This window comes from Syngnathus typhle, linkage group LG7 (assembly GCF_033458585.1).
Source record: "Syngnathus typhle isolate RoL2023-S1 ecotype Sweden linkage group LG7, RoL_Styp_1.0, whole genome shotgun sequence".
Classification (NCBI taxonomy): Eukaryota; Metazoa; Chordata; class Actinopteri; order Syngnathiformes; family Syngnathidae; genus Syngnathus; species Syngnathus typhle.
In genome coordinates, this window is record NC_083744.1 from 16017969 (window position 1) to 16042912 (window position 24944).

The following is a 24944-nucleotide window of genomic DNA, read 5'->3' on the forward strand; positions in this document are numbered from 1 at the left end:
CGCAAATGTACGTCATGATGGAGAAAATGTTAACAGTAACACATGTTAACATTATGTCACTTAAAAACAGTAACAAGTATAATTTGGGATAATTTGGGGGTCTGATAAAAGTACTAAATATGACTTGCTAATGTGCACTAAACATAAGAATGTTTAGATTTTGCTTTTTAAATGTAATCAAATGAAAACAAATATCGCCCTACGTATTACGTCACTTACGCGCATGGCCGTGAATAGAATTGACTTGAGAGTTAAAATAATAATCATAGAAATAATAATGATGACGTTGTCATGATCATTCTGTGACCGATCCAAAAACGTCATTTAGTGATTATTTGGTGACGTCATAACGACTATTGCAGATAGTCGATAAATGACGCCCATCATCCGAGTCATCATAAGTAAAGCAAGTACGCATGCGCAACACAGCCGCAGCAGCAGCAGTAGACGTCAAAGTTACACTGCTAATAATGAATAGCCACAAGCACACAAAAACGTCTGGAGGCATTTTTTTAAGAGGATTTGTGGTGACTTTTGGGGGAGATGCACTAAACCTGGACAATTAAAAAGTATCATAAAAAGTGAGGAGGAGGAGGAACGAATCCAAATTCATCCATTCATCACAAAGAAGTGAGAGAGGAAAAAAGCCATGAAAAGATATCAAATTCATAAATTATAATTTAATACCAAGAACAAATTTACAGCAGAATGCTCGTTGTACAATAAGCTAACACAAAACAAACGAACGAACGAACGAACGAGAATCGTGTTCAACTATTAGAAACTTTCACGCGCACACACACTCACAGGTATCACTTGCAATGAATTCATCATCATCATGATCATCATTTTAAAAAAAAGTATCTATACGTTATCAATACCCTGCAGTCATATATTTTTTATATATTTATATAAAAAAGGTGGGTTCATAATTACAATCATGTATCATTCTCTGGTCCACGTGTGTGCGTGCGTACAGTGTGTGTGTTGTGTGCTCCCGTTATTTTCTTAATTAATTTTTAGACGTGTGTGTAATTAATTGCTCACACGCGCGTGCGCGCGCACACACACACAAGCACGGGCACGCACGCACACTGCAAAGCACCCCATAAAAACCTGCTCACCCTGTTTCTAAGTCCTCATATGAAGATGAATTTTCACTTATTTGTGTCTTTTTTGAGTGTGTGTATGTGTGTATGTGTATGCGTGTCTTTAAATACAAGGGCTTGTGTGTAGTGAACGCACAGATTATATCTATACAACCCCCCCGCCCTCGAGTCCCTCCACTCACCCAATAAAAAGAAAGAACATTTACATTTATATAGCAAATAGGGTAAAATAGGTTAGCGACCTGTGGCCATGCATTCACAGTCTAAATATACATGAAACCAAAAAAAAAAAAAAAAAGAAAACAAAACCAAAGAAAATGTGGTTGTAATCATAATAATAATTAATATTAATAATAATAATATGTATGTACAGAACTCGTCAGTGCTACCGAGCCGAGCTGAGTCCGACACTCCGTTGGAAAGACGAGCGAAAATGATGGCAACCACACATTTGCTCTGGGCCACACAGAGCTGGTAGAAAAGAAACAAGTTGACCTATATTTACAACAATACTGCCCCACATCGGCATGCTTGCACGGCCGATTCACTCATCTTAAGGGTGCACATCGGGGAGAAAGCACACCATTCCTCCACTTTCACCATGCACGTTGTTGTGGAGAAATCGCGTCATGCTTGTCAGGCACTTAATTCGGACAAAAGGGGATCGTTTGTTTTATTGTTTCGTCGTGTAATACTGCTATTAAACGCCACATAGGCTTGGCTTTTAAACTTGGTTGACCTTCCCCAGGAATCACAAGTCGATATAATAATATTCTCAACGAAAGATAAAGGCTGCCAATTGTTCAGCGAGGACAAATGATGCAAGATTATTCATAGTGGCTCGTTGGGAACGTAAGTGCGCTTGCAAGCATGAAGCTTCTACAGATGGACCAAAAAAAGTCTCGAACAACTCCTATTGCTGTGGTTTTAATTCCTCTCCTTTTTTCCCCCCCTTTTGTTTGTACACATTATTCTTCACGTGAATGGGAAAAAAAAACACAACCACCTGTGTACAACACAGTCACATATTAAGCCGGTTTGGAACCAGAGAAAACAAACAAAAATGGAGGAGGAAAGTACAAAACACACGCACCCACGCAAGCACGCACACAGCTATACATTTGGACACAGGACACGTGAATAAAAACAAAATTCCCTTCCTTTTTCGAAACAAAAAAAAAAATGCACTTAATACTTAAAATTTCCTCAACAAAATCCCGCGTTTTCCTTTTTTGTCGTTGCTTTCGTTACAAAAACAATTTTCAGTTCAGTCAGTGGATTGGTGTCTTTTTTTTAACGCGGGGGGGGGGGGGTTGAAGTGAGGGAGGGAATAATTCACAGTTTTTTTTTTTCTCCTTCCAATATTCCTTCAGCGCAAATAAAAAGAAGAAGCAGCTAAAATCATTGAATCGTCACCTCCAACCAGCAGCCCCTCCCACCCTCACAACACACACACGCGCACACCGCCACCTGCACCACCATCGTCATCTTGTGTCTTCTTTACTGAATGGACATGTAAGGCCAGTTAAAGCTGCTCCCCGACAGCAACATGTCCCTGATGAGCGTTTCGATGGGGGTCTTACCTACCAGGCGGACGAAAAACAACTGTTCAATGACCGACGAGGAAACGGTGCGCAGCGAGGGCAGGCGCAGCAGCAGCTTGCCGAAGCGGGTGGGCTGGTTGGGGTACTGGCTGCGCACGTACTCCTCCAGGGCGCACTGGGACTTCTCCTGCAGGCTCTCCACGTGGGCCACGTCCGACAAGCCGCACGCGTCTGCGATGGGGGTGGGGTGGATTTAGGGCGTGGGTGTGGGAAGGAGGGAGGAGGGGGGGGGGGCAAACAAAACAAACAAACTCAATTTTCAACGCAATATGCATGTTTGATGCTTGCAAGGTGCAAGACGAAGAAGTGGCTGTGGGGGTGTTATGGTGGTCTGACCTTTAGGAAAGCCCACCCCACACGCACCATCCCTCCTCACTTCGCATTATCACTGAGTTTACAATCAACTCTTGTTTATGTGGGTGGATTTACTGCAAAAAAAATAATAATTGCGCTTTACACCCCCCACCCCTCCCCTCTAAAGTACACGATGGGTGCGTCCTTATATTTTCTAGCATTTGATGTCATTGCAGGGCATTCAAATATTTAATTATTAAGTTTGGATTTGTTTTTCTTTGGTAGCAATACACTTTCTAATGAGACCTTCTATGTGTATCTAAAATAATATTGTGGTCTCAATTTCAACCATGTAAGGCGTATAGGGGGAAAAAATGAATATTTTAGTTTTATATTGAGTAACAAATGTGTTCTACCCAATTACTTGTAATTTGTTATTTTTCTGCAATAAAATTACATATGAAATAAAGATCAATGCCATATAGAAATATTATCTAAAGTTTGTATAACGCAACAATTGCACGTTACATGTTATTGTTGCTGTAGTCCATAAAAAATAATTTATGAAATATGGAGAGTTTTTATTGACGAAGAAATGCATGAATTAATTACTTTTAAGTGTTCTAAATTAATATTTATTGGGGGCACCACTAAAATGTGAGATTTTTGTTGTTTTGAGCAGCATCTCCATACTGGATTATTTTTATATCCTTCCCTTTTATATGTAACTATAATGATTAATGTGCTTTTAGTGAGCAACAAAGTTATTTTTTATTCTTCTACGTATTTTAGACAGCAATTACCCAGGAGTGTTTACATCCAAAACGGGATTTAAAAAACTGGGCAACACATGCGTAACCAATTTTTTTTTTTTTTTAAGTAACACAGTTCCCAAATAAGAATGACAACATAGCTGACCATCAGGACATGCGTGTAGGTTATTTTTGTGGAGCATTACAATTGTCCAATGGAATTGAGAGCACCTTCTTGTATTTGGAGATATTTACACAACCTGACGTCAAAAAAACCCATTAACATTAAATCTTGACACCCCCCAACACACACACACACACACACGCGCACAAACACTCTGAGCAATATTAGGGTTGTCTTTCTCTCTCTATCATTTTGGCACCCCCTCCCCCAAGTCTGTCTGAGTCCCCCATCACCCCCCACACACATCATTTATATCTGTCAGTGGCCCCAAACAAGACTCGGGGTGACAAATGGCGGAGTAGGAGAGCAAGAAACGTGCTATAATCGCGCTCCACGAGTGGCTCCGGTTCTCACCTGTGGTGAAGAGCACGATGGCCTTGAGGCAGCTGTACTCAGCCGAGTCGACGTGCAGCGCCTTGAGCTTCTCCACCTGCTCCTGGAAGATCCGAATGTGGTCCATGAAGGCCACCACGCGATCCGCCGACATGGGCGAGGCGTGCAGGCCGGCCGCCGCCAGCAGCGGGGCCACATGAAGCGGCATGGAGCACTGCGCCGCGTTCAGCACGAACAGCTCGCTCCACGTCAGCCGCAGCAGGGCCACCTGGTCGGTGATCTGCAGGTCCGGGAAGAAGGGGATATTCCGGGCCCACTCCACGGCGCTGAAGAGCATGCGCGCCGCCAGTTCGCAAATGTTCTCGATGCCCATGATGTTGTTGGGCTGCATGCACTGGCTGCCGTAGCGGGACGTCGGGTAGGGCTCCGCGCGCAGCAGCAGCGAGATATATCCCGAGAGGTACGAGTGGCAGTGCAGCGGGTCCCCGTTGGTCAGCGCGAACTGGCCGTGGTGCGGCTGCGTGGGCGGCACCCGTCCCCTTTGCACGGCTGCAGTAAAAAGAGAGACTACAGATATTGAAGCCTGAATTCTGCACGTCAAGCACCGACCAAGCGGGTCGGCGGCGATTTCAACGTCAACTGCTTAGCGCCTTGCAAAATGGCAGCAGTAAAACACGTACACGCAGCGGGGAAGGCTGCATGCACAAAGGCGTCGCGTGTGGAAGGAACCCTTAACCCATACGGTTGCATTTGGCGAGAATACTCCACGCACACTCGGTAAACAATAGACCTCGAGTGGAAGTGGACGCGCCGCGAGCGTGACTATTTTTGTAAGCATAGCTAGACATATTCCATGCCCACGGTTATATCCGATCGCCTAAGGTGAGTATATGACAAAAATAGACATAAAACAACAAGATCATAAAAAGATCCAGTGGAGTCCCCCCGACTCGAGCGCCGGCACAAGGCGGCACTGAGGCACGCTCCGGCCGGCTACCTCGCGAGGGAGCCCCCGCTGCATCGCACACACACGCGCGCACCGACCGCAACACAAAGCCAAGCGAAAAAGAAAAAAAAGAATAAAAGAAAAAAGTGAGGTAAACAAAAAGTCCCAATACCTTCCCGTCTCATGCCGACCTTGAGGCATTTTTTGAGGCGGCAGTACTGGCACTGGTTGCGGTGGTGCTGGTCGATGGGACAGTTCCGGTTGGCCCGGCATGTGTACGTCAGGTTCCGCCGCACGCTGCGCTTGAAGAAGCTCTTGCAGCCCTCGCAGGTGAACTGGCCGTAGTGCTTGCCGCTCGACTTGTCCCCGCACACCACGCACTCGATGTGCTGCGGCTGCTTGTCCGGTTGCTGCTGGGCGCCTTGGCCGCCACCGGGCGCCGACTGCCCGTTGGGGCCGCCTTGCGCGGGGGTTTGCGGAGCCGGCGGCGCCACTTGCGCGGCCGTCAGCCCCAGCTGGCCCGGCTGCGCGTTGCCCAGCGCCAGCCCGCCTTGGGTCTGCGAGGAGAGGGCGCCCTGGGTGTCCGCCACGTCGTCCTGGGAGCCTCTCCACACTACCATTGCCATATCTGCCTCTCAGTCAACGGGGGGGAAACTTTTTGATCGGCCGTTTTGTCTCTCTTTTGACCTTATTGGAGGGTTGTCGTTCCACGCGCCGACCGGGGTGGTGGTGCTGGTGCTGGTGCTGGTGGTGTGTGGGGGTATATCACCACAGCCGAGGCGCCGCGCTCGACGCTCCGCTCCGGGAATGAGTAGACTCGACGACGACGACGGGGAGGAGGCGGAGGAAGAAGACGACGAGGAGGAGGAGGCTGCTTCTCACCAGCGAGGCCGAGTCAAGGGGGTTCCTACTGCCGGCCATCCAGCACCCCCGTCGGCGGGGAAGGTCGGCCGAGTGCCGGGACGAGAGCGAGCAAACAGCATGGACCGGCTTGGCTTTTTGGAGGGAGCAAGAGAAGGAGGAGGAGGACAAGGAGGAGGAGGAGGAGGGTAGGAAAAGGGGGGGGGCGAGGATGGATGGAGAAGACCGGCGGTCGAATGGGGGACCAACAAGCTCCGGGTGCGAGTCTGGAAGAATTCTCTCCACAAAAAAGAAAGAATAAGAAAAATCCGCTTCTCGAGCCAGCAAATGTTGGAGATCTGCGCCTTTTAGAATCCCTCCTCGCGTCTTCGTCTTCTTGTTCTTGTTCTCTTCCGTGCGATGAAAATTATGATTAGAATGTGGTTGAAAAAGGCGAATCAAAGTGTGGAAATATGTTAAAAAGGCGGTCGGGGAGGTTTTTGGCTTAAGACGAGCACGGCTGGCAGAATGCTTTCTCTCTGATCAGCTCGCTGAGCTTCTCTATATAGTGAACTTTGACACGACTGCTGCAACTTAGCACACGTTGCCATGGCGACGCGCTGCCATATAAGGCAGGCGGAGTGTGTGTAGGACCGCCCCCCTCGCTCTCCATTGGCTGCCGGGCCGCGGCTGTGCCACTTGGTGCCGAGCCAAGACGCAGCCGAGGTCGAGCCAGGGCCGCCGGGTCCTAAAAGGAGGCGGGTTTCCAGGAAGAAGGGGCGAAAGGGTGGGTGGGGGGCTTGGGGGGAGTCGTTTCTTCTCAGGCATACCGTACATGAAAAATATGTCTCATACTGTCTTGGACATCAAAATTAAACACAAATAAAGCAACCGTTGCTCTTTCTTTTAATTTTTTAAAATAAATAAGAGGAAACGGGGATGATTATATACTTAATCCAAATGTTGAAAATGAAATAAAATGAATAAATAATCTTTTATAATTATGAAGTAAAATAAATACACAATTATAGTAGATAGAATAGATATTACAATTATCATTTACACACAGAAAACAAAATGAAAAGAAGGATTTTCCCCAATGTCCCATGCATTCACACATGATGCACATTTTAAACTAAAAAACAATTATAAATACAGAGAGAGTTTTATGATAGGCTAAGTAGCATTTCTCTTTATATCTGCCATTCACACACAATTTTTGACATACAAAATAGTCATTCAAATGCATTCATTAAAAACAATAAAATGGCAAAAAATAAAATCCATAAAACAATTAAAAAATAAAATACATAAAGAAAATACGCTCTGTGGCTGGCGAGCAGACCCCAAACTGATTCTGCAGCAATTTCTGCAGCCCCCCGCAAACATGAAGAGGATAAGGGGTCCAGAAAGTGCAAGGAAGGATGGATGCAAAAGTGCTTTTTGATATTACAATCGCACACACACTTCAGCTCAATCCGTCTCTCATATGAAAACTGTTCAAATATACGTGTACAATGGTACTTACACGACTTCCCAAGTACAAGTGACAAATAAAAAAAGTCAAAAATGAGGGTTTTCAAGATGCCTGTAAATTGGCACTATTTTTAGAAAATAGCCGCATAATTAGAATTCTAAACCAATATGCTCAATAAGATGACACGTTAGGGGAAAATAACCACAAATTTGCTGCTGTTGTCAATAAATCCCCTCCCTAATATTATTATTAAAAGCCAGGCTATGACCTCATTCATGACCACAGGCTGTGACACTTGAACTCTGGGTGTGTGTGTGTATGTGTGATTGTCTTCTGCTCCACGCATTGTAGTCCCAGCATAGTGTATGGCTGCCCCCCAGCGTCAGAAAATATATGACATGCAATCCCGCCCGCCCCGCGTTCATTCATCGCCTTGTTGATTGCAAGCGAGGAGCGCGCTGGGTGCAACTCGCACCACAGGCAGCCTGCTTTCAGTCGTCTGCTCGCCGCAGCCTCGGAGCAACTCAAACCAACCACCGCACAGACTGGTGGCCGACTTGGATTAACTCGTATTTCGAAACTGACCGCTCCCCCCCCCCCCCCGCATTCTAAAACCAATTATCTGCTCATTAGCGCGACTTTGTCGCTTTTATTTGCAGATTCTACACAAATGGAGGATCGGTAAATAAAATAAACACTTGTAAAATTTCGGACATAGCATTGCTGCATTTGTGGTAAGTATATATTTTTGCACGCTTTGTGAGGATAAAACTGCTATGTCGTGTTATTTAAAAGCAATAGACTGGAGAGATGTCTGTATTAAAAGTAACGGCTGTAAGATTATTTTTTGCATGCATTTAACCTTCACCTTAAATTATTTGTATGACTCAAATGTCTGAGGCAAACTCATTTGAAATCGGGTTTATGTTGTTGTTACGGCAGCACACCTACCAAATGCATACGCTGCGGACTCGTCCGTGGCGGGTTGCATCTTCTCTCCCCTTTAAAATCTTTAATTTAGTCTTGGAGTGAGAGTCAGGCGGGCTTCTTCTCCCCACATGCAAAAGACAAAATAATTAAGGAAAGTTAGAAAAAAAAAATCAAAACAAGAACTCGTCGTTTATTGCAAAAGTGTGATGTCTGAGCGTGCAAAAACTTTGCACAGAGCTCCGAGGCAACTCATTTGGAAATTGCATGAAATCAATTTGAAAGGCTTGTCAAGAATTAGGAGGAGGACGACGAAGTTTAGATACATCCCCAGCGCCTTTCGTCTCCTTCATACAGCGCGCAAACTGGCAGAAAAAAAAGAAAAAACTGTCGAGAGCTGGGAGGGAGGGGGTGCTGGTGGGAGGAGGGGGAGGGAGGGAGGCAGAGGGGAGGGGGGTACCTGTCTGTATACAGGCTGTTATATGTATAGAAAGCATGTATTATATGACATATTTAACCACTTATAGCTCATTTAAGAACGCGCATGCGCACTATTAACATAAATGAGGCCATTTAATGGATTTATTGAAACAGAATACAGGATGATATCATAAACAGCCTGCATGATATGATAGGGGCGATAAAACGTCACTTAAGCATCATAAATATTTTTAAAAAATGACAACTGGCATTATCATCAAGCGTATTTGCTACAAAATACTCTCGTCTCGTAATCTTTATAATTTCCAATTATTTGTGAGGTTATATAAATGAATGACGGGATGCGTGTAAAATGAAAAACGTGAGTTTGAAATGAGAGCAGGATTTTAAATTCAGGTATTGTATGCTAATTCATTTATTGTATTTTATTTATTGCATGTTCATAGCAGGTTGTTACAGTTTACTGTGTGTGATTAGCAGTTGTTTCTCCTTCAGGCGGCATGATGGACACAGACACACGCACACACACTCACACACACACTGCTGCACAACATGACGTGTGTATGCACACAACAATCGATTAAGACGAGCCAGACAAGAGGATGTCGCCGTGCACTTTATATTTACTGATCACGCGCACACGCGTGATTTTCTCATGTTAGTAGAACAAAGCTCTACTCGTGCGCGCACGCGCGCGCCACAGCACATGACGCGTTGATTGGCAGCAGTGCCGATCGATACATAATCGTTTGTATAAAAGACTTTAGGGAAAATCGAGTATAAATCTTGTATTTTGTTGAATTCTTATAGTTAGGAATTACAATCAGCAAAAACCAAGAAACCGTTAATTAAAATACATTGAATGTATTAAAAGTAAAAATATAAATTCACACGTGGGCTGCTCGTGCATGTCATCCCTCACAAAATGAAAAATTGGACTGATCATAATAAAGCAAATTCATCTTTGCGTCTAATTCAACACCAAGAATTATAAAAGAAGCCAAAAATGTAAAGTGGAAAGAAAAATGGCAATGGTGTGGGTTGGGGCGGCTTTAATGTTATCTGTGCCCAGATAGCGGAGCGCTGACCCCGGGGGTCCGCAAAGTTCCCGGCCTGATTAACCTCGGCAGAGCGGCGCGGGAGCAAAGGTTAACCGGCCTAATCAACTTCAAGAGAGCGACTCTGTCACATCTTCAACTGGGACACTTCCACACACACTCAAAAATGCAGGTAATTTTTTTTGCACAATTAATTAATTATCATTATTATTATTATTATCAAATCAGAGATTACTTTAAAGTCTCCTTGACATTTTAATTTTCTCCCTTATGGATTTAAATGCCGATGTAGTGTAAATATCAAAACTCTAACAATAAACAGATTTTGCCTGCTTTGTCATAATTGATGTTGATGCAAATGATGTTTATGAATTTTATGTCACATTTTCTGGACAGTTTATAATGATTATGATACTATACTGTAAACGTCAATCACATTGAACAAAGCGAAGCATTGTTGTCTTTTTAAAGGCAGGATTGCTGGATTAGACAGACGTATTGGAGGTTTTTGTGTGTACCTAATATTCTGGCATGTGCTCATAGTACTACAAATGTAACATTAAATGACTCAAATTAGGCTTGTGTCATTAATGCTGACATCTCAATGGTGGGTGTGTTTGGTTTTTAAAAATTAAGCAACTTGTGTGTGGCCTTATTCATAAAGTTGTACTCCCTCACACACACAACTGCAATGTGTGTGTGCCTTCACAGTCCACATTTGCCAATGACAGACGACAGCGGCAATTTGCACAGATAGAGATCAATTTATCTCAATGATCACTCTATAGGCCCACTGCCAGCCTGCTTTCAGTCTTGCCTGTTAAAATCAGCAGTTCCAACGCTGAATGCACTCAAGCGGGCGTTACAAAGAAGGGAGCTGGAAATGTACTTTTGAAAAACCTTAGCGGATGTGGCTCACAGTTCTGAGGTTGTGGGTTTGGATCCGGACTTCCAAAGAAACGCATCAGGTTAATTGAAGACCGTGAATTGTGCCGGGTGATTGGGTGGTTTTGGGCGTACTCCTCCTTTGGTCCAAAGTCAGCTGGGATTGGCTCCAGCACATACATGTGAGGGTAAGTATCAGTAAGGACAGCGTGTGAGTATTTTCGCCACCACTAATGTAAAGCCCCGGAGAAAAACTGCTGCAGCTCGGAGTGCCCTTGGGTCGAGCTGTGCACACATTTTTCTTCTGATTCTTCTTCTGAGGTGTCGGCTGTCCAGCAGACGGCGTATTGTATGGCGCGTTTGTGCTGTTGTCTAGCGTTGGAGTTGATGAGTGGAGTGTTTTTAATAGTTTGTTGATCATTAAAGTATATTCTAGATGTAATATAGTGAAACCTGAGTTATACTTTTCAGATTGATTTGTGACTTCTATATTTTTATATATTCATTCTGGACATATTTTATTTTTCAGATACATTTTTATAATTATTTTATTTATTTTATGTAAATGATTTGATTATTCAGATGAGTTAATTTTTTTAATTATTTGAGTGTTTATTTTTAACTTCATTCGTGGCATTTTCAGAAATCATGGATTTTAGTTTGCTGAAATAAAAATTCAAAACAAAAAATCCTGTCTGTTATTCTGCAAATTCTGTATGTAAGCGCTCAAAATGTGTTTCACGATTTGGTGTTGACTTGCATTATAAAAAGTGAACGCAGTCTACTCATAAAATTTAGCTGAATCCAGATGATTTGCTTTTGCCTTTGAAATTGAGCAAATTAAATACACCCGATTTTCTTCAGTCCAAAATGGCCGCTTCAAACCAAAATGGCCGATTTCTTGCTCAATTTTGTGTACAGGTCCTTAAACCCTTTTTGTGAGTTCTATGCCGTTCGACATTTCCACCAAATTTTGTCTCCACTGCAGAAACTGATGTCAGTAGCTAATTCTTTTCAGCTTTCCAGGGGGCGCTACTGAGGGAGTTTTAATTCACCTGAAACCACGCTTGCAAAAATTGGTGACTCCTCAGGCATTCACAGCCCTCGAGTAATTCTTGGGAAGAATAACAAACGATTACAACACGGCCCTAAACACGAGATGATGAAATAACAAAAAATGTCCGCATGAACGAGCAGGCAGTAAACGGCGGCGGTGGAATAGCGGCGCAGAAAGGCGAGCGTCTGACTGGATGATGGCATTATAAACGAGTGTAATGTTCACAACAGCAGCAGCGGCAGCAGCAGCAGCAGGCAGAGGACGAGGCGCCCCGAGGCCAAAGCATGAAAGCGAGGGCGGCCGCACAATGTGGTGCGATAGAGCTGAGAACACTCGGCGGGCTTGTGATGCAAAGTATCAAAAGGATTTTCTTTTCTTTTTTCTCTACATGACGGAAAAAAGAGCTGCGGGCGCTGGCGGCGTTAGGGAGCTTGGAAATTGTTTTGCTATTGTGACTACGTTGTGATTATCTACCGACGTGCACGTGGAGAGATATATGTGATAAATGTCTTGTTGTAGTAGGTGAGTCTTTGAGAAGAAGTCCCACAAGTCTCAAGTAGTCATGCCTGAAGAGACACAAAATCTGCCATTTTGGTTCAAAGCGGCCATTTTGGCGGCGATATGAGCAGTTGTGATTTTCTACGCGAACGTCTGGAAAACAAACGTTTCCTAAGTTTTCCAACGAAAACCTAAATAGATTGAACATTCCAAATCAGACAACATCAAATCTGTAACAGTTTGTTTGGCAACTCTCCAAATGAATAAGCCATGCTATCAACGTAGCCGCTTTGGCTAATGTCATGTTGAAGGCTACAAATAGGATCAAATCCAAATTAAAAAGTGACGATCTTAAAGATATTCTGAAAATGGCGGGCGGGGTTTGTGGAAACAGCCAAGAAAGTTGTCAACAAAGACATTTTTTTCTCTGGAAGGAAATTCCACTGTTCCTGCAGACCCCGAGCCGTAAGACACAATCACAAGACAACAAGCTTGCGGCAACCTGAAAGGTCAGCGAGTATCACTTTCACTCGTAAGACGAAGACTTAACAATCATGGCGTCAACAGGTCAAGTGGCCACCACAGCGACTCGCTTGACACCGTCTTGCCTTACACACCCGAGTCAATGGAAAAACTAAAACAGAAACATTTGAATTATAAATAAAGGCATTTTGTATTTTAATGAACACTTAAGGTAATGACGACATTGCTTTATGTTGTTTGAATTACAGATAATATTTGCAAAGTAATATTTTAGAAATGTAAATATGGAGAGCTGCTGTGTGAACCATGTGATTAGTTTCTGCCAATCAGAAAAGAGATCGCACTGATGAAAACTTTATAATGCAATATATTATTATAATATACTACAAAAAGCACTTTTAAAATGAATGAAATGAAAATCGATTTTCCGATTTTCCCAACAATATATTCGTTATTTTTCCTTCTTAAATTTGATTGATTGATTTATTGATTATTATTTAACTTCTATCAAATAAACAATAAATTAATTTTAGAAAATTTTTGGAAATGAAAATGACTTAAATCCATTCAAAGAAATGCTGAAAAAAGTAAGAAAAAAACGTATCAAATGGAATTTCATTGACAAGAATGACTTATATTCAGGATTTAGCTAACTAAGGTGTGATCAGTTTCTTTAACCCCGCCCCCAAAAACCTTTTTTATTTCCAGATGTGACTGCTCACCATGTTTAGCGTCTATTTTTTGTCAAACGAAAAGAAAATAATTGTCCAGTAATAGCTTGTGAAATGCATACTTGGATCGAAAGAGAAATTCAAAAATAAAAAGTTTAGACATCTGTGCTAATCTCATTTATTTGGCCTTTGAGGTGGCGCACGAACTTCTCGTGAAAGATATTCTTCGGAGAGTAACGTGTGTGTCCATGCATAGATGACCGAGCGCTTTCTGTATATATAGCACGGACTGGAGGCAGTACGTGGAAATGACAAATAAACACAATTTCTCTTTACAACTGGACACCGGCGTTAGCGAGAAGTGCTAGGAAGAAATCAAATGACATGTCGTAACTTGAGAACTCTCCAACGTGTTTGCCAGCTATTAGTGCCACGTTGAATGACATCAACACAGTTGGTTTCAAAATGGATTCTTGACATTTTGTCACGTAAGAGACAACATCCATGACAATTTGCTGGTGCGGAAAAATCGAGTTCACTCAGCATTTTTGTCTTGCATTAATTTAGCTTTTTTTTTTCCTCAAAATTTCCAACACAAGAAGTTCATTCCAGAATTAGCTCCCCAACAAAAGTAATAATGAGCCCTGATCTAAATCCTATCGAACATGTGCGGAAAGAGGCGAAACATACAACCTCCAATTCTGATTCCCGCTCTGCTCACTACACAGTCTGTGATTTAGTGCTGGGAAAAAAAAAGTTTATTCAAACAGCATGAAAATAATACCATAAACTATCGGGCTGATGGTCATAATATGGGTTCACGTAAGTGGGTCGGGGGAAAGAAAAAAATAGTCGAGCCCATTCCATCAAGCTAATTGCCTGTTTGTGAAGAGGGAGCAAACTTTTCCAAGCGGCACTCCATAATGGAAGCTTTTTCTTAATCATAAATAGAGCTCTTGTATCCCACGGGGACTTGCTATTCTAATTTACAATTGAACTAAAGACCAAAGCTATCAATCTTTCACAGACACTTCATTCCTGCACCCCCCCCCCCCCCTCTCTCTGGCTTGTAATTGTGGTGGCACGGCTGTAAACAAGAGAGAAAAGGCTGATCGCTGGAAATGACATATTAACACATAAGCACTCTCATTCACTTTGCGTTTGATTGGAAATGGACGCCAACGCCAACACGCGGACCTCGTAGGGCAAACATCCGGCGGCGTTTGTATGAAATCCGAGCGAGGTCATAATGTAAGGCCTGACTCGGCGTATTAAGAAATAATATCCCATTAGCGCTAGCTAAAACACAAAACATAGATTTTAGCGACAGCTATTTGGGATTCCAGGAAAAAAAAATCTGGGTCATAGTACTTTGGGCAAAGATGCTACAAGTGATCAATCAGCCATTGAGTCAGCTAGCCTACAGTGGAGCTAAACGGCTAGCATATAATGATGCAAGAATATGCAAGATATGCTAATGCACAATATGCTAATCCTACTTCCAGATGCTGCGCTTGGGGGAGGCAACGGGTCACAGCGCAAACCCCGAGCGGTGTCATTCTGTCATCGCGCTGCCAAAGAACCGCCGACACACTCGGCGATCACTCGGTGATGCAACATCAGCGCGATGCCTCTAACGACGACGAGTTAATGCAGAAACTCTCAATGTCATCGCGGAAAGATAAGAGTTAAAGAAAGCGCGCCATTGTTCACCTAATGACAGGCTGCCGGCCAGCCTCGGAGATGTCACAGGTCAGTCATGTTAAGAATGTGTGCGTCCAATCATCCGCTGATCTCTATCTGGGCCCGGCCTGCAGCTAACCATGACTTGGGCACAATCAGGGGTGCTGATGAATGGACAAAGAGGTCCTTGAATAGCCGGCGGCGTCACATGACTGCTTTTAGACTAAATGACGATGACGTTTACAATCAAAACACAAAGTGTTGAAGAGCGACGGGTTAAGATTGTTGTCACTATTTGTCATTCTTAGCGTTACATTTCCAAGCATCTGAATATTTATTCGGTTATTAGATTTGACAGTGGACAGGGCGATTAACGCTATCTTTCCATAACACGTCCTCTTTAAAATCCAAATAGAAAGCGTCCAAAGCGTTGTAGGACTTCACACCACACAATGAGAAGGCAAAGGAGATCAATTCCAACTGTCACGTAAAATGACAAATTGTAACGAGGAACTTTGTAATCCACACCGGCGTCATTTCGATCTCCTCAAGCCCGCCGCTGACATGCGGCGTGGTCTTACATTCAAGTCTCGGGACAAAAAGAACCCCATCCGGTCTGGGAGCTATTTGTCTGCTTATCTGTAATCAAACGCTCTATTACACTACCGGCGTTATGTACAGAACAATTGGGCCAGCTCTAATGTGAGGCCGCTGACATTCATACCCAAGGATGCCTCCAGTGTGTTGGGCATAATGGCAGAGATGAGGACAATGAAGCAAGTACAGGGAAATAAAAATGACAACCGACACAAGAAGAGGTCGTCCAAGGATTTTCCAGGGTAGAATTATGAAAGCTTTCGCGACCTTCCTTAGCTACAATACAGACAGCAGTCAATTAAGTAGATGTAGACGGAGGAAAAATTCAATGTTCAAATCTTCTCGTTGATATCAATAAATGTGGCCATGAGAGAATGTAATGTTATGCGGGTCTTATAAGGAAAGGATGAAAACAGACATTTGATTATAAACTCAAATTAAAAGTGGCGTAAAAATGTATTTTTTCTACTTATAAAGTTTGTTGATGAAGCATGGAAAACTTAAATTGCCATTCGGGTTTTATTCTTTTGCACAAACATTCCGAATAATCTCAATCAAATATGAATCAAGCAAACAAATCCCTCTTGGCGGGCGGCCATTTTGTCACAAAGCTTGAAAGGGTTCAAGGTAACGATTGCCACGACTGACAACGATTACTTTCCTAAGAAAATCACACTTCGAACATTTAGAAAAAGGCTCCGCCAGACCCAGAAGTTCTTTCACTGTGAGCTTCACTACGAGTCTTTTCTTCTTGTCAGAGCGGTCTCGAGTGTCAAGTTGCTGCTGGTACATCGATACCACTTTACAAAATGTGCTTGTTTATCCTGTCTTGGCTTTTGTCACTGTGCCAGACCAATGAGATCAGCGAAGGTGCCGGCAAATCCTATAACAGCAGAATAGGCCTTCGGAGTTCACAGACAAGATAATGACATTAGCCCATGTAGGGACAATGGAAAAGAAACCAGCCGCCACTGTGAGAGGGAGAATTCAGCCTTTGAATCATTTTCGGCATCCATTGAACATTATTCTTTGGTAACTTCTTTTGCTCTGTTGCCGGAGTGTGTTCACTCAAGTGTGAACCGGATCGTTCTGAACACCAAACGAGCGGACCGAGACGTCTTGAAAGAGATGCTCAGTGATCGAACGCTAGCTAGCAAGTCTTTGATAAGCGACTTATTTGGTGGACGTTTTTGGGGGCTGTTTGGTTTCATAATGTTCAAGGAGCACCACTTGAACGTACGATGGGTGCAGTCATTAGGCAGGGCTAAGGTTCAAAGCACCACTGATGTTTCTCGGCGGGTGAACTTTGTGACCTCGGCGATAGGAAATGCCTGAGTTGATTAGAATCGAGCGAAAGGTGCGTCGCTCTCAGTCGGGAATCGCCCGCCGATTCCCTCCACCAGATGCGAGGGGTGTCTCCATTACAAGTTACAGGTGCAAGGCTTGATGTGAGGCCTTAATAATGGGGAAGGGGGGGGGTCTGTGTTTAATCAAAGACACGTGGGGATGGGATTCATTGCTCTTTGATGGAGAGCGGCCTTATGAAGACGGACAATCACTTTGCTCTCTAAGTGAAACCATCGTTTAGGCTCAATTCCCACAGAAAAGGCCCATTTGTTATCCACGGGAGTACGGCTGGGGCGCTGATGCAAGGTGCAGGGTGCATGCATTTGAAACACAATTACATGCTACAGGCGTATAATGGAGATCGTCTTTTTGGCAAAGACGACACACTTTGCCGTGGGAGAGAAATCGCGAGAAAAAACGAATTAGGGCGGGGCAGATGAGCAGAGCTTCTGTTAATCAACTATGAACGGTTTGATTGAGACGATGATTGGGATTATGTAACAGTGAACAAGTGTATGATACCAGGGGTGGTTTTCAGAAAGTATGGTCCCAAGAGTGTGACTTGAGAAAAATTGTTTTCCTCAAAACAAGGTCCAAATGACGTTTTCTTATTTTTTTTTTTAATTGATTGTGAAGAGAGGAAAATAATGCCTCTGAAAGTGAGTCCGCTTTTGACTAGCAAGTTGGACCACACATTCTGAGAACCAATATGAGGATAAGCGGTTCGGATAATGGATGGATGGATGGATGGATGGATGGATGGATGGATGGATGGATGGATGGATTTTACGCACAGTGGAATCTCAATTAATGAACATAATCGGCTCCATGAGCTTGGTTGTAACTTGAAAAGAATTTCTCTTCCACCAAAATTTTTATTTTATTTTATTTAACTTTAGACTTTGAGGCTATCATCAAAGAATTTCTCATCTACCAAAAACTGTATTTAATTTCGGACTTTTAGGCTACCATGTCAATCTTTTGCGACTGAATGATTGAAGATTCAGAGGCGGAGCTTCTGCCGACATATATTCTGGTTAAGTTTGTACAAGCCATTGATTGGACTTGAGGGATTCTAAAAAAAATCTGATACGCTCCTCAGACTCTCCACGCCGTATCCACCTTAAGGATCTGCGCCATTCCATTGTTTGGTGTTGAAATAATCCAACTCGACAGGCGCTCTTTTGCTTTATAGTATCTCCATATCTGCAACTTTTCAGCTCCACATGTTGTATTTCACACACGCTCCAGCTTGTCATGCCATGTCGAGTGTGTTTAACGGCGTCTCCAGCCTCGGCGCCGTGATACCAGCTGAGTGTAAGTGCTCCTCAATATCTGTTTCAATTAGTTTTTGATTAAGGAAGCCCCGTGCGGCTGTTTGAGGGCCTTTAACGTTGTGTCAACTGGATGATGATGGAGCGAGCGCCCATGGTCGTCCCCCCCCCGGTAACAAAAGCAGCCAGTAAAAAGGCTCAGAGTGAACCAGTTTATCTTCTTAATGGAAACCAGATGACCTCCCTTTTTGTGACTTCCCCTCCCTTTTACAATGTGCAAGTTTTTTTTTCTTTTTTTTTTTCTAGAGTATATCTTTTATGCCTGATTTGATTAATATTGATTACAATTGGGAATGTTGAACACGTTTGACTGGAACACGCTCATTATTACACATTGAATCAGAATTCAAATGTAAACAATTAAAAAAAGTTGCCTACAAACTACAAAAAGAATATCATTGAATTAAAAATAAACAAAAAGAACTTAAATAATCTGTTTGGAAGAATTGTAACCGTTTAAGCGATTTTAGCATTTTCACCTGAACACACAAGAGCAAGATTGTGATGTAACAGTGGAGCTGATTTACATAATATAAGGTTGGATATTTTCATACTCCACAAAGCCAAAAAGATAAGCAGAGCTGCATTACTGGAAGCACAGCATGAAATAGGAGAACCCGCTCAAAACAGGCTAATTTCACTGAGGCTAAACGTAAAAACATGACTGTGAACACAAAATCTGATAAATTGCTGCTTGTGTCGTTTTTTTGTTTATTTTACTTAATCCCTCGAGCTGGAAATGACCTTGTGAACTCAAATCAGCTTCGGTGTGTCGTTTTTTTTTTTTTTCCACGACCTGCTACTCAGTCGACAACTTGCTCTTTACCTGCTTTTTGGACTCTATCAGGAGTCAACGAGCCATTACGAAGAGTTCTTCTTTCTTCCCTTTACAGGTACATAGCAATGACTGAGTATGATTGTGAAAAAGTCGTCACAGGTTAAAAGATGAGCAACAATTCTGTTCCGGATCCTTCCATGCAGCAGCACTTTTCATGCAAACACGTTTGTGCACACATGGCCTGGCCTCTAACCTGTACTCAACCTTGGCTTAATCATTAGCGCAACCTGTTATCTGATTGTCAAGCAGGTAACCATTAATAAGTGTTTGCTTCCAGATGACCTGCCCCCTAAAAAACAGCACGGAACCACAAATGACAACTTTTAGGCCAGATGAGGTCATCTATAATTTTTTTTTTCGATTGATATATTGTAAATAAAAATAAGAATTAATTAAAAAACATTAAATTAATTAAGAGGTCATCTATGATTTTTTTTAATGATATACTGTAAATAGAAATTAAAAATAATTAAAGAAATGTAATTAATCAATTTAAATTAAATACAAATAAAAAAAAAAAGAGTACATCATATAATAAAATGATCAACTGATATACTGTAAATAAAAAAATAAATAAATACATAAATACAAATTTTAAAAAAATGAGTACATCATATAATACAATTATCTAATGAAATTAATTACCTACAGCTAATAATGATTAATGAATGAATAACTATTTTAGTCGTTTCAGACAAAAATAAGAGTAACTTTCACTGGACCGTGTCTCATTTAGTGTGCAGCACGGCTATGGTCCGCAATGATAACACAGCACCCTCCCCTCCCTTTCCTCCCCTCCCTGGGTGAGGAGGCTGATATACAGCGCCGAGGTGTCCTGACACACTTATATCTGCCCGTGTCCTCCAAAAAGACAAGGAGAGTCAATTACGACGGCGCGGCGGTGATAAATAACAGCTGACCTCACACGCAGCGGGCTTCCGGCGCCGGGCCCGGAAAGACCAGCCTGCGTGGGATCCACAATGTGGGCCACGTCTGGAGAGGACGAGGGGGGCGCAAAGGTGGAGGACGCGGGACAGAGGACGTCTGGAATGAGTGCGTTTACTTCACGCTAGTGACACGTGTAAACACACAAAGCTTCGATGTGGCCTTTGTGGCGTGTTTTGTGTAAACCGGCATTGTCACCGTGCCACGTGCATTTTTGTCGACACCCACTTTTATGGAAGTTAAGAATAAAAAAATATGTGTTGTTCAAAAATAGCCTCTTGACAGCACTGCATATTCTATTTTTAAATACGACACAAATGTTCAAAGGGAGTTTTATGGCAGACTCGAAGAAACTGATGACGAACTTGACAACTCCATGTCCTATAACTTAATATACCAAAATGTTCACTAATATTTTGGCAATTATCACCAACAACTCGTATCGTTTTGGACAAAAATGCCCAGAAAGTTGTGTCAAATGGAGCCAAGTTGGTACGTTTTGGACCCAAATTGGATTTCTTGGGTCAAAGGTGACACAAATTGGGTGAAATAGCAAATCTGGCAGCACCAACAGTCACCAATAGAGTATTTTGGGACTTTGGGGTACTTTGACACTACTCGGTTCCTATCTGTGACAAGCCGGGGGATTACGCTACTCCCTTTTAATGACCACTTCATATTCTTGACATAACACATGCAAAAAACGGAGGGGCGTTGAGGGCTCGGGTGTTGTCGGGGGTCCGAAGTCCTTTGGGAGAAGCGCTGTCTGAAAGAAGGCAAGAACGAGCAACAGGCAGACACACAAGGGCACGGGCAGATGTGTGCAAAGATAAATGAGCAGATAAATCACAGAGTGTCTGCGCCCAAGGCACATTTGCATTCCTCAAACGAAACTCCAAGGAGAAACACTGGCACGGACCTCCGGAGACTTGAAATAAAACGTACGGCCGACACGCACCGAGCGTGCCTGAAAGAGAGCATATGCTTCCTCCCAAGGACTTTGCGTGGCAATCGCGTGATAAAGAAAGCTTCTTTTTACAGCTCGGTAATGAAGCCCGTTGACAGTTACCGAGTGTCGACAACTCCCGACGCAGCTTTTATCACATGTTGCACTTAAACAACATCATCGACTGCAGGAAAATTGGAGGTAATTTTGATAACAAGCATTCCTTTAGTGATAGGAAGGGGTGTGGTGGGGGGGGGGGGGGGGTCGCCCACGCATGGCTTATTTAAAAGGCAGGTCATGTTTGATCTATGGTGGTCCTGGGTTGCCTCAATGTCACACGAGGAAGGACATCATTGCATTCCACAGCTGATGTTCATGTCCATGTGACAGGTCGCTACCTTGAAAGGAAGGATGGATGTCACATGGCAGGAGATATTTTGTAAAGTTTTACCTCCAGATGTGCACGTGTGAAAATGGAAAAGCTGACACCGGAGAGTCATGAAAGTCATAAAATGCTAATTGCTTTTAGTAGTTATGCGGTTACACGGAACACACCAAACACTTACGACACATCTTAAAAGTCTTCGTACGTTTTCGTCGTTCAGACGTAAACAATGACGGGGTTGTTTGCAAAAAGCTAATGAGTCAACATTTAAACAATAAAAGTGAATAAAATGGCTAATAGGAGAGAAATTACGTTTTTTTTTAAAGCATTTTTACAGGTTGTGAAGCGATGGAATAAAACATGGCAGGGTTGTTGCGTTTCGGCCAAGTGTAGTAAAAAAATAGAACAAAAAATTCAAATAATCTTGGCAATTATAAACATTCGGGGTGATGAACTTTGGAGGGTTTACTGTACTGTAATTATAACTTGACTGCAAAGCTAGCATTAGCCTAGCATAGACTGGAAATCCACCGAACAAACTTGACTTTGTTTAAGTTGTACCACAGGAAACTGAAAACGCAACGAAAAGCCACAACGCAACACTTGAACCGAGACAAACAAACAACATTGAACTCTTTCAAACAACCATTCCCTCCTCCAAATTGGCGCTATCGTGCAAACAAATGGCAGGAATTACGACATGCGCCGTGTTGCCGGTTTGAAAACCATGCCATGTAAACGGCCACTAAATTGAAATTGTTTTGTTTTACACAAACCGCTTTTGTCGACTTTACAATGTATTCACACTAAAAAGAGCATTTACCGACTTGGTTTGGGGAGCAATTGTAGCCGTGCTTATAACACTTAAAATGTCAATTTGTGTTTGCCTTCCTACATAATCATGCTCACTCGCTCGTAACTTTTTGCAGCTCAGGGACTTTCCCATGAACGGAGACGAGAGAAAAGTGGTGGTGGGAGGCGCGTGCGTTTGTGTGTGTGTGTGTGCGTTTGTGTGTGTATGTGTGTGGGAGGTTGCATGAAGGAGAGACTGTCATCACTAATTCCTTGCCAGCCAGCCCAGAGAAGTGTTGACTAACTAATGGCCTTGTTTAACAAGTGAAGTGTAACAAGCTTGAGGAAACACAGCTGGATATGAGTCCCGCGCATTGAGTGACTCCGAGAAAACAATTCATTGTCTTCAGCGACACCCACCCGCACACAACGCCGGGCGGGCAAAGAGGGAGTTAAAAAACGGCCAAGGGGAAACAGCTGGATTCTTTCAAGTGTGCTTGGACGCTCCATCTTTGCTGTGGGAGTGCGGAAGAACACAATCGTGCAACATTTGCAGGGAAAGGAGAGAAGATATGGCCAAGAGAGGAAAAGGATAAGCAGAAAAAAATTTGGTTAGCGAGATCTTCTAGTTTGGTTAAATGGTTGAGGGCGGATTAGGGTTAAGTCAGGGGTTAGGCGTTATTAATAGCAGGGTTAGTCTTATACTGGAAGGTGGGAAGGAGGAATAACAAAATTCAGATGTACCAACATACGTTAAAAATACTTCAACCAATTATTTCATCACAAATTTGGGCGGCGGAACCAGCGCCAAACATGTGTTGCGACGATGCGGTGGAGCCGAGTTAATGTTTCATTTTATAATAAGTACGCCATTCCTGGCCAGACTGCAGCTCATGCTGTTTTTGTATTCCTCTCCAGAGCCAAACGTTTTGCTCGCCTATAACGAGGCAGAAACCGAGTGATTTCACTTTTACAGGGCTGTTTTGTTTCAATAGAGAGTGAGTGTTTCCCTAAAAAAGTGGTTTCTGATGAGCATTTTGCTCCCCGTCATTTAGAATCGGGCTGCGGTTGCTTTTTTGACCATAATTTTGTATTGACAGCACATGGCGGTTGTTCCACTTTACCCCAGAGAAGACGGACGGCCTGCTGCAGCAAAATGGAGACTGCGGAGGATAATTTTTCAATTGTTAAAAAAAAAATATATATATATATTTATTTTTTTATTTTTTATTTATTTATGTATATATATATATATGATATAATATATATATTTATTTATTTTGTATTTTTTATTTATTTATGTATATATATATGATATAATAAATATATCATAATTGACTTGACAAGACAAAGACTGGAAATATAATAAATACATCATATATATAATAAAAACCAAAAACAACTTCCACTCTTGTATTAAAAAATGCTATGTTGGGAGTTGTAAATTTTAATTTTTGCATTCAATAAGAACTGCTATGACAAGTAAGTACAATAAGTCTCCAACGGCGGCGAGTGGAGGGTGGGGCGGTTACTCCACTCTTATGCGCAACTAGTTTTGGTGTACTCCAGATGACAGATGGCCACTTGGAGGCGAGCCAATGCAAATGTAAGAAAGTGCCGTTTATTTGCGATGTTAAACAGATTCGCCGCGACAAATTAACGGGTCCTAACGTGGCCAAATGTGAACCTTCATTTGGGAAAATTGGAAGCTTTTGGAGTCACTCACTGACAGACAGGTGCCAACAAATCAAATCTCAAAATGCAACATTTTTCTTCTTCATAAAAAACATTTCCTTGATTGTACATGTCAGTACTTCAAGACGTAGAATTTCAGCTCTGCGAGCCAAGTATGAATATATTTCATACGACCACAAATATGAAAGCTGTTGTGTGAAAATTTCATGTGATCAACCCACAAGCAACAGCCTGACTCAGCATCGTTTCACCATTTGGTTTCTTTTACAGCCTTTTCCAGCAACGTTTGCACATCGCGGCATTTCGCAGACTGACTAAGCCGTGGGGGGAAAAATAAATAAATAAAATCGAATTCAAATAATGAAAAAATAAATAAATCACTATTTATGGAAAGCCAATGAGAATTAAAAGCAACGCAGCCAGCTCGTGTGTAATTGGATGACAATGTTGACCCAACAGCTGGATCAGAAATATAGGTCACCATCCGTCCCACCCTCGAGCTTAAGTCCCCCCCTCACTTCCTCATCTCCTATGCAGCCAAATTAATGCTTATTTCAACGATGGAAGGGGGGGGGGGGGAACAAACAACCAATTTCATCCTATGAACCATTTTCTTAGTCACACCGCACAACAGCAACATCCTTACGTGAGGAAGCCGTCGTAAGCCACTTAAATCTGTCCCGTTTGATAGTGTTTGTGAAACGTTTACTTGTGACCCGTGCGCTCTGACTCCTTAAGCCGTCCGCATGACTGAGCGGAGAAGAGAATGGCCTTTTAAGGCCTTAAGTATTGCCCCCCCCCCTTTCTCTCGTCCTTATATTAC

At 42.8% G+C, this 24944-nt stretch overlaps 1 protein-coding gene across 2 annotated transcripts; it reads right to left on the bottom strand.

The window, feature by feature from the left end:
- Nucleotides 1–660: 660 nt before the first annotated feature.
- On the bottom strand, nucleotides 661–6748 carry nr2f2 (nuclear receptor subfamily 2, group F, member 2). 2 transcript variants are annotated; one of them, XM_061282678.1, is made up of 3 exons: nucleotides 5395–6748; nucleotides 4298–4843; nucleotides 661–2884 (listed from the first exon to the last, which is right to left on the bottom strand). In XM_061282678.1, the coding sequence occupies exons 1-3, from the start codon at nucleotides 5846–5848 to the stop codon at nucleotides 2610–2612; spliced, it is 1275 nt and encodes a 424-aa protein (XP_061138662.1). In that variant the 5' UTR covers nucleotides 5849–6748; the 3' UTR covers nucleotides 661–2609. The 2 variants fall into 2 exon arrangements, with proteins under 2 accessions (XP_061138662.1, XP_061138663.1); XM_061282679.1 differs by having other exon boundaries at nucleotides 4298–4825; nucleotides 5395–6745.
- Nucleotides 6749–24944: the final 18196 nt, after the last annotated feature.

Excerpts from the sequence above, each read along its gene's own strand:
- nr2f2 (XM_061282678.1), bottom strand. The coding sequence starts at position 5,848 with ATGGCAATGGTAGTGTGGAGAGGCTCCCAGGACGACGTGGCGGACACC. Across the intron at positions 4,844-5,394 it reads GGTCGGCATGAGACGGGAAG|TCTCTCTTTTTACTGCAGCC; the intron begins GTATTGGGACTT and ends CAATATCTGTAG. Across the intron at positions 2,885-4,297 it reads CATCGTGCTCTTCACCACAG|ACGCGTGCGGCTTGTCGGAC; the intron begins GTGAGAACCGGA and ends CCCCCATCGCAG.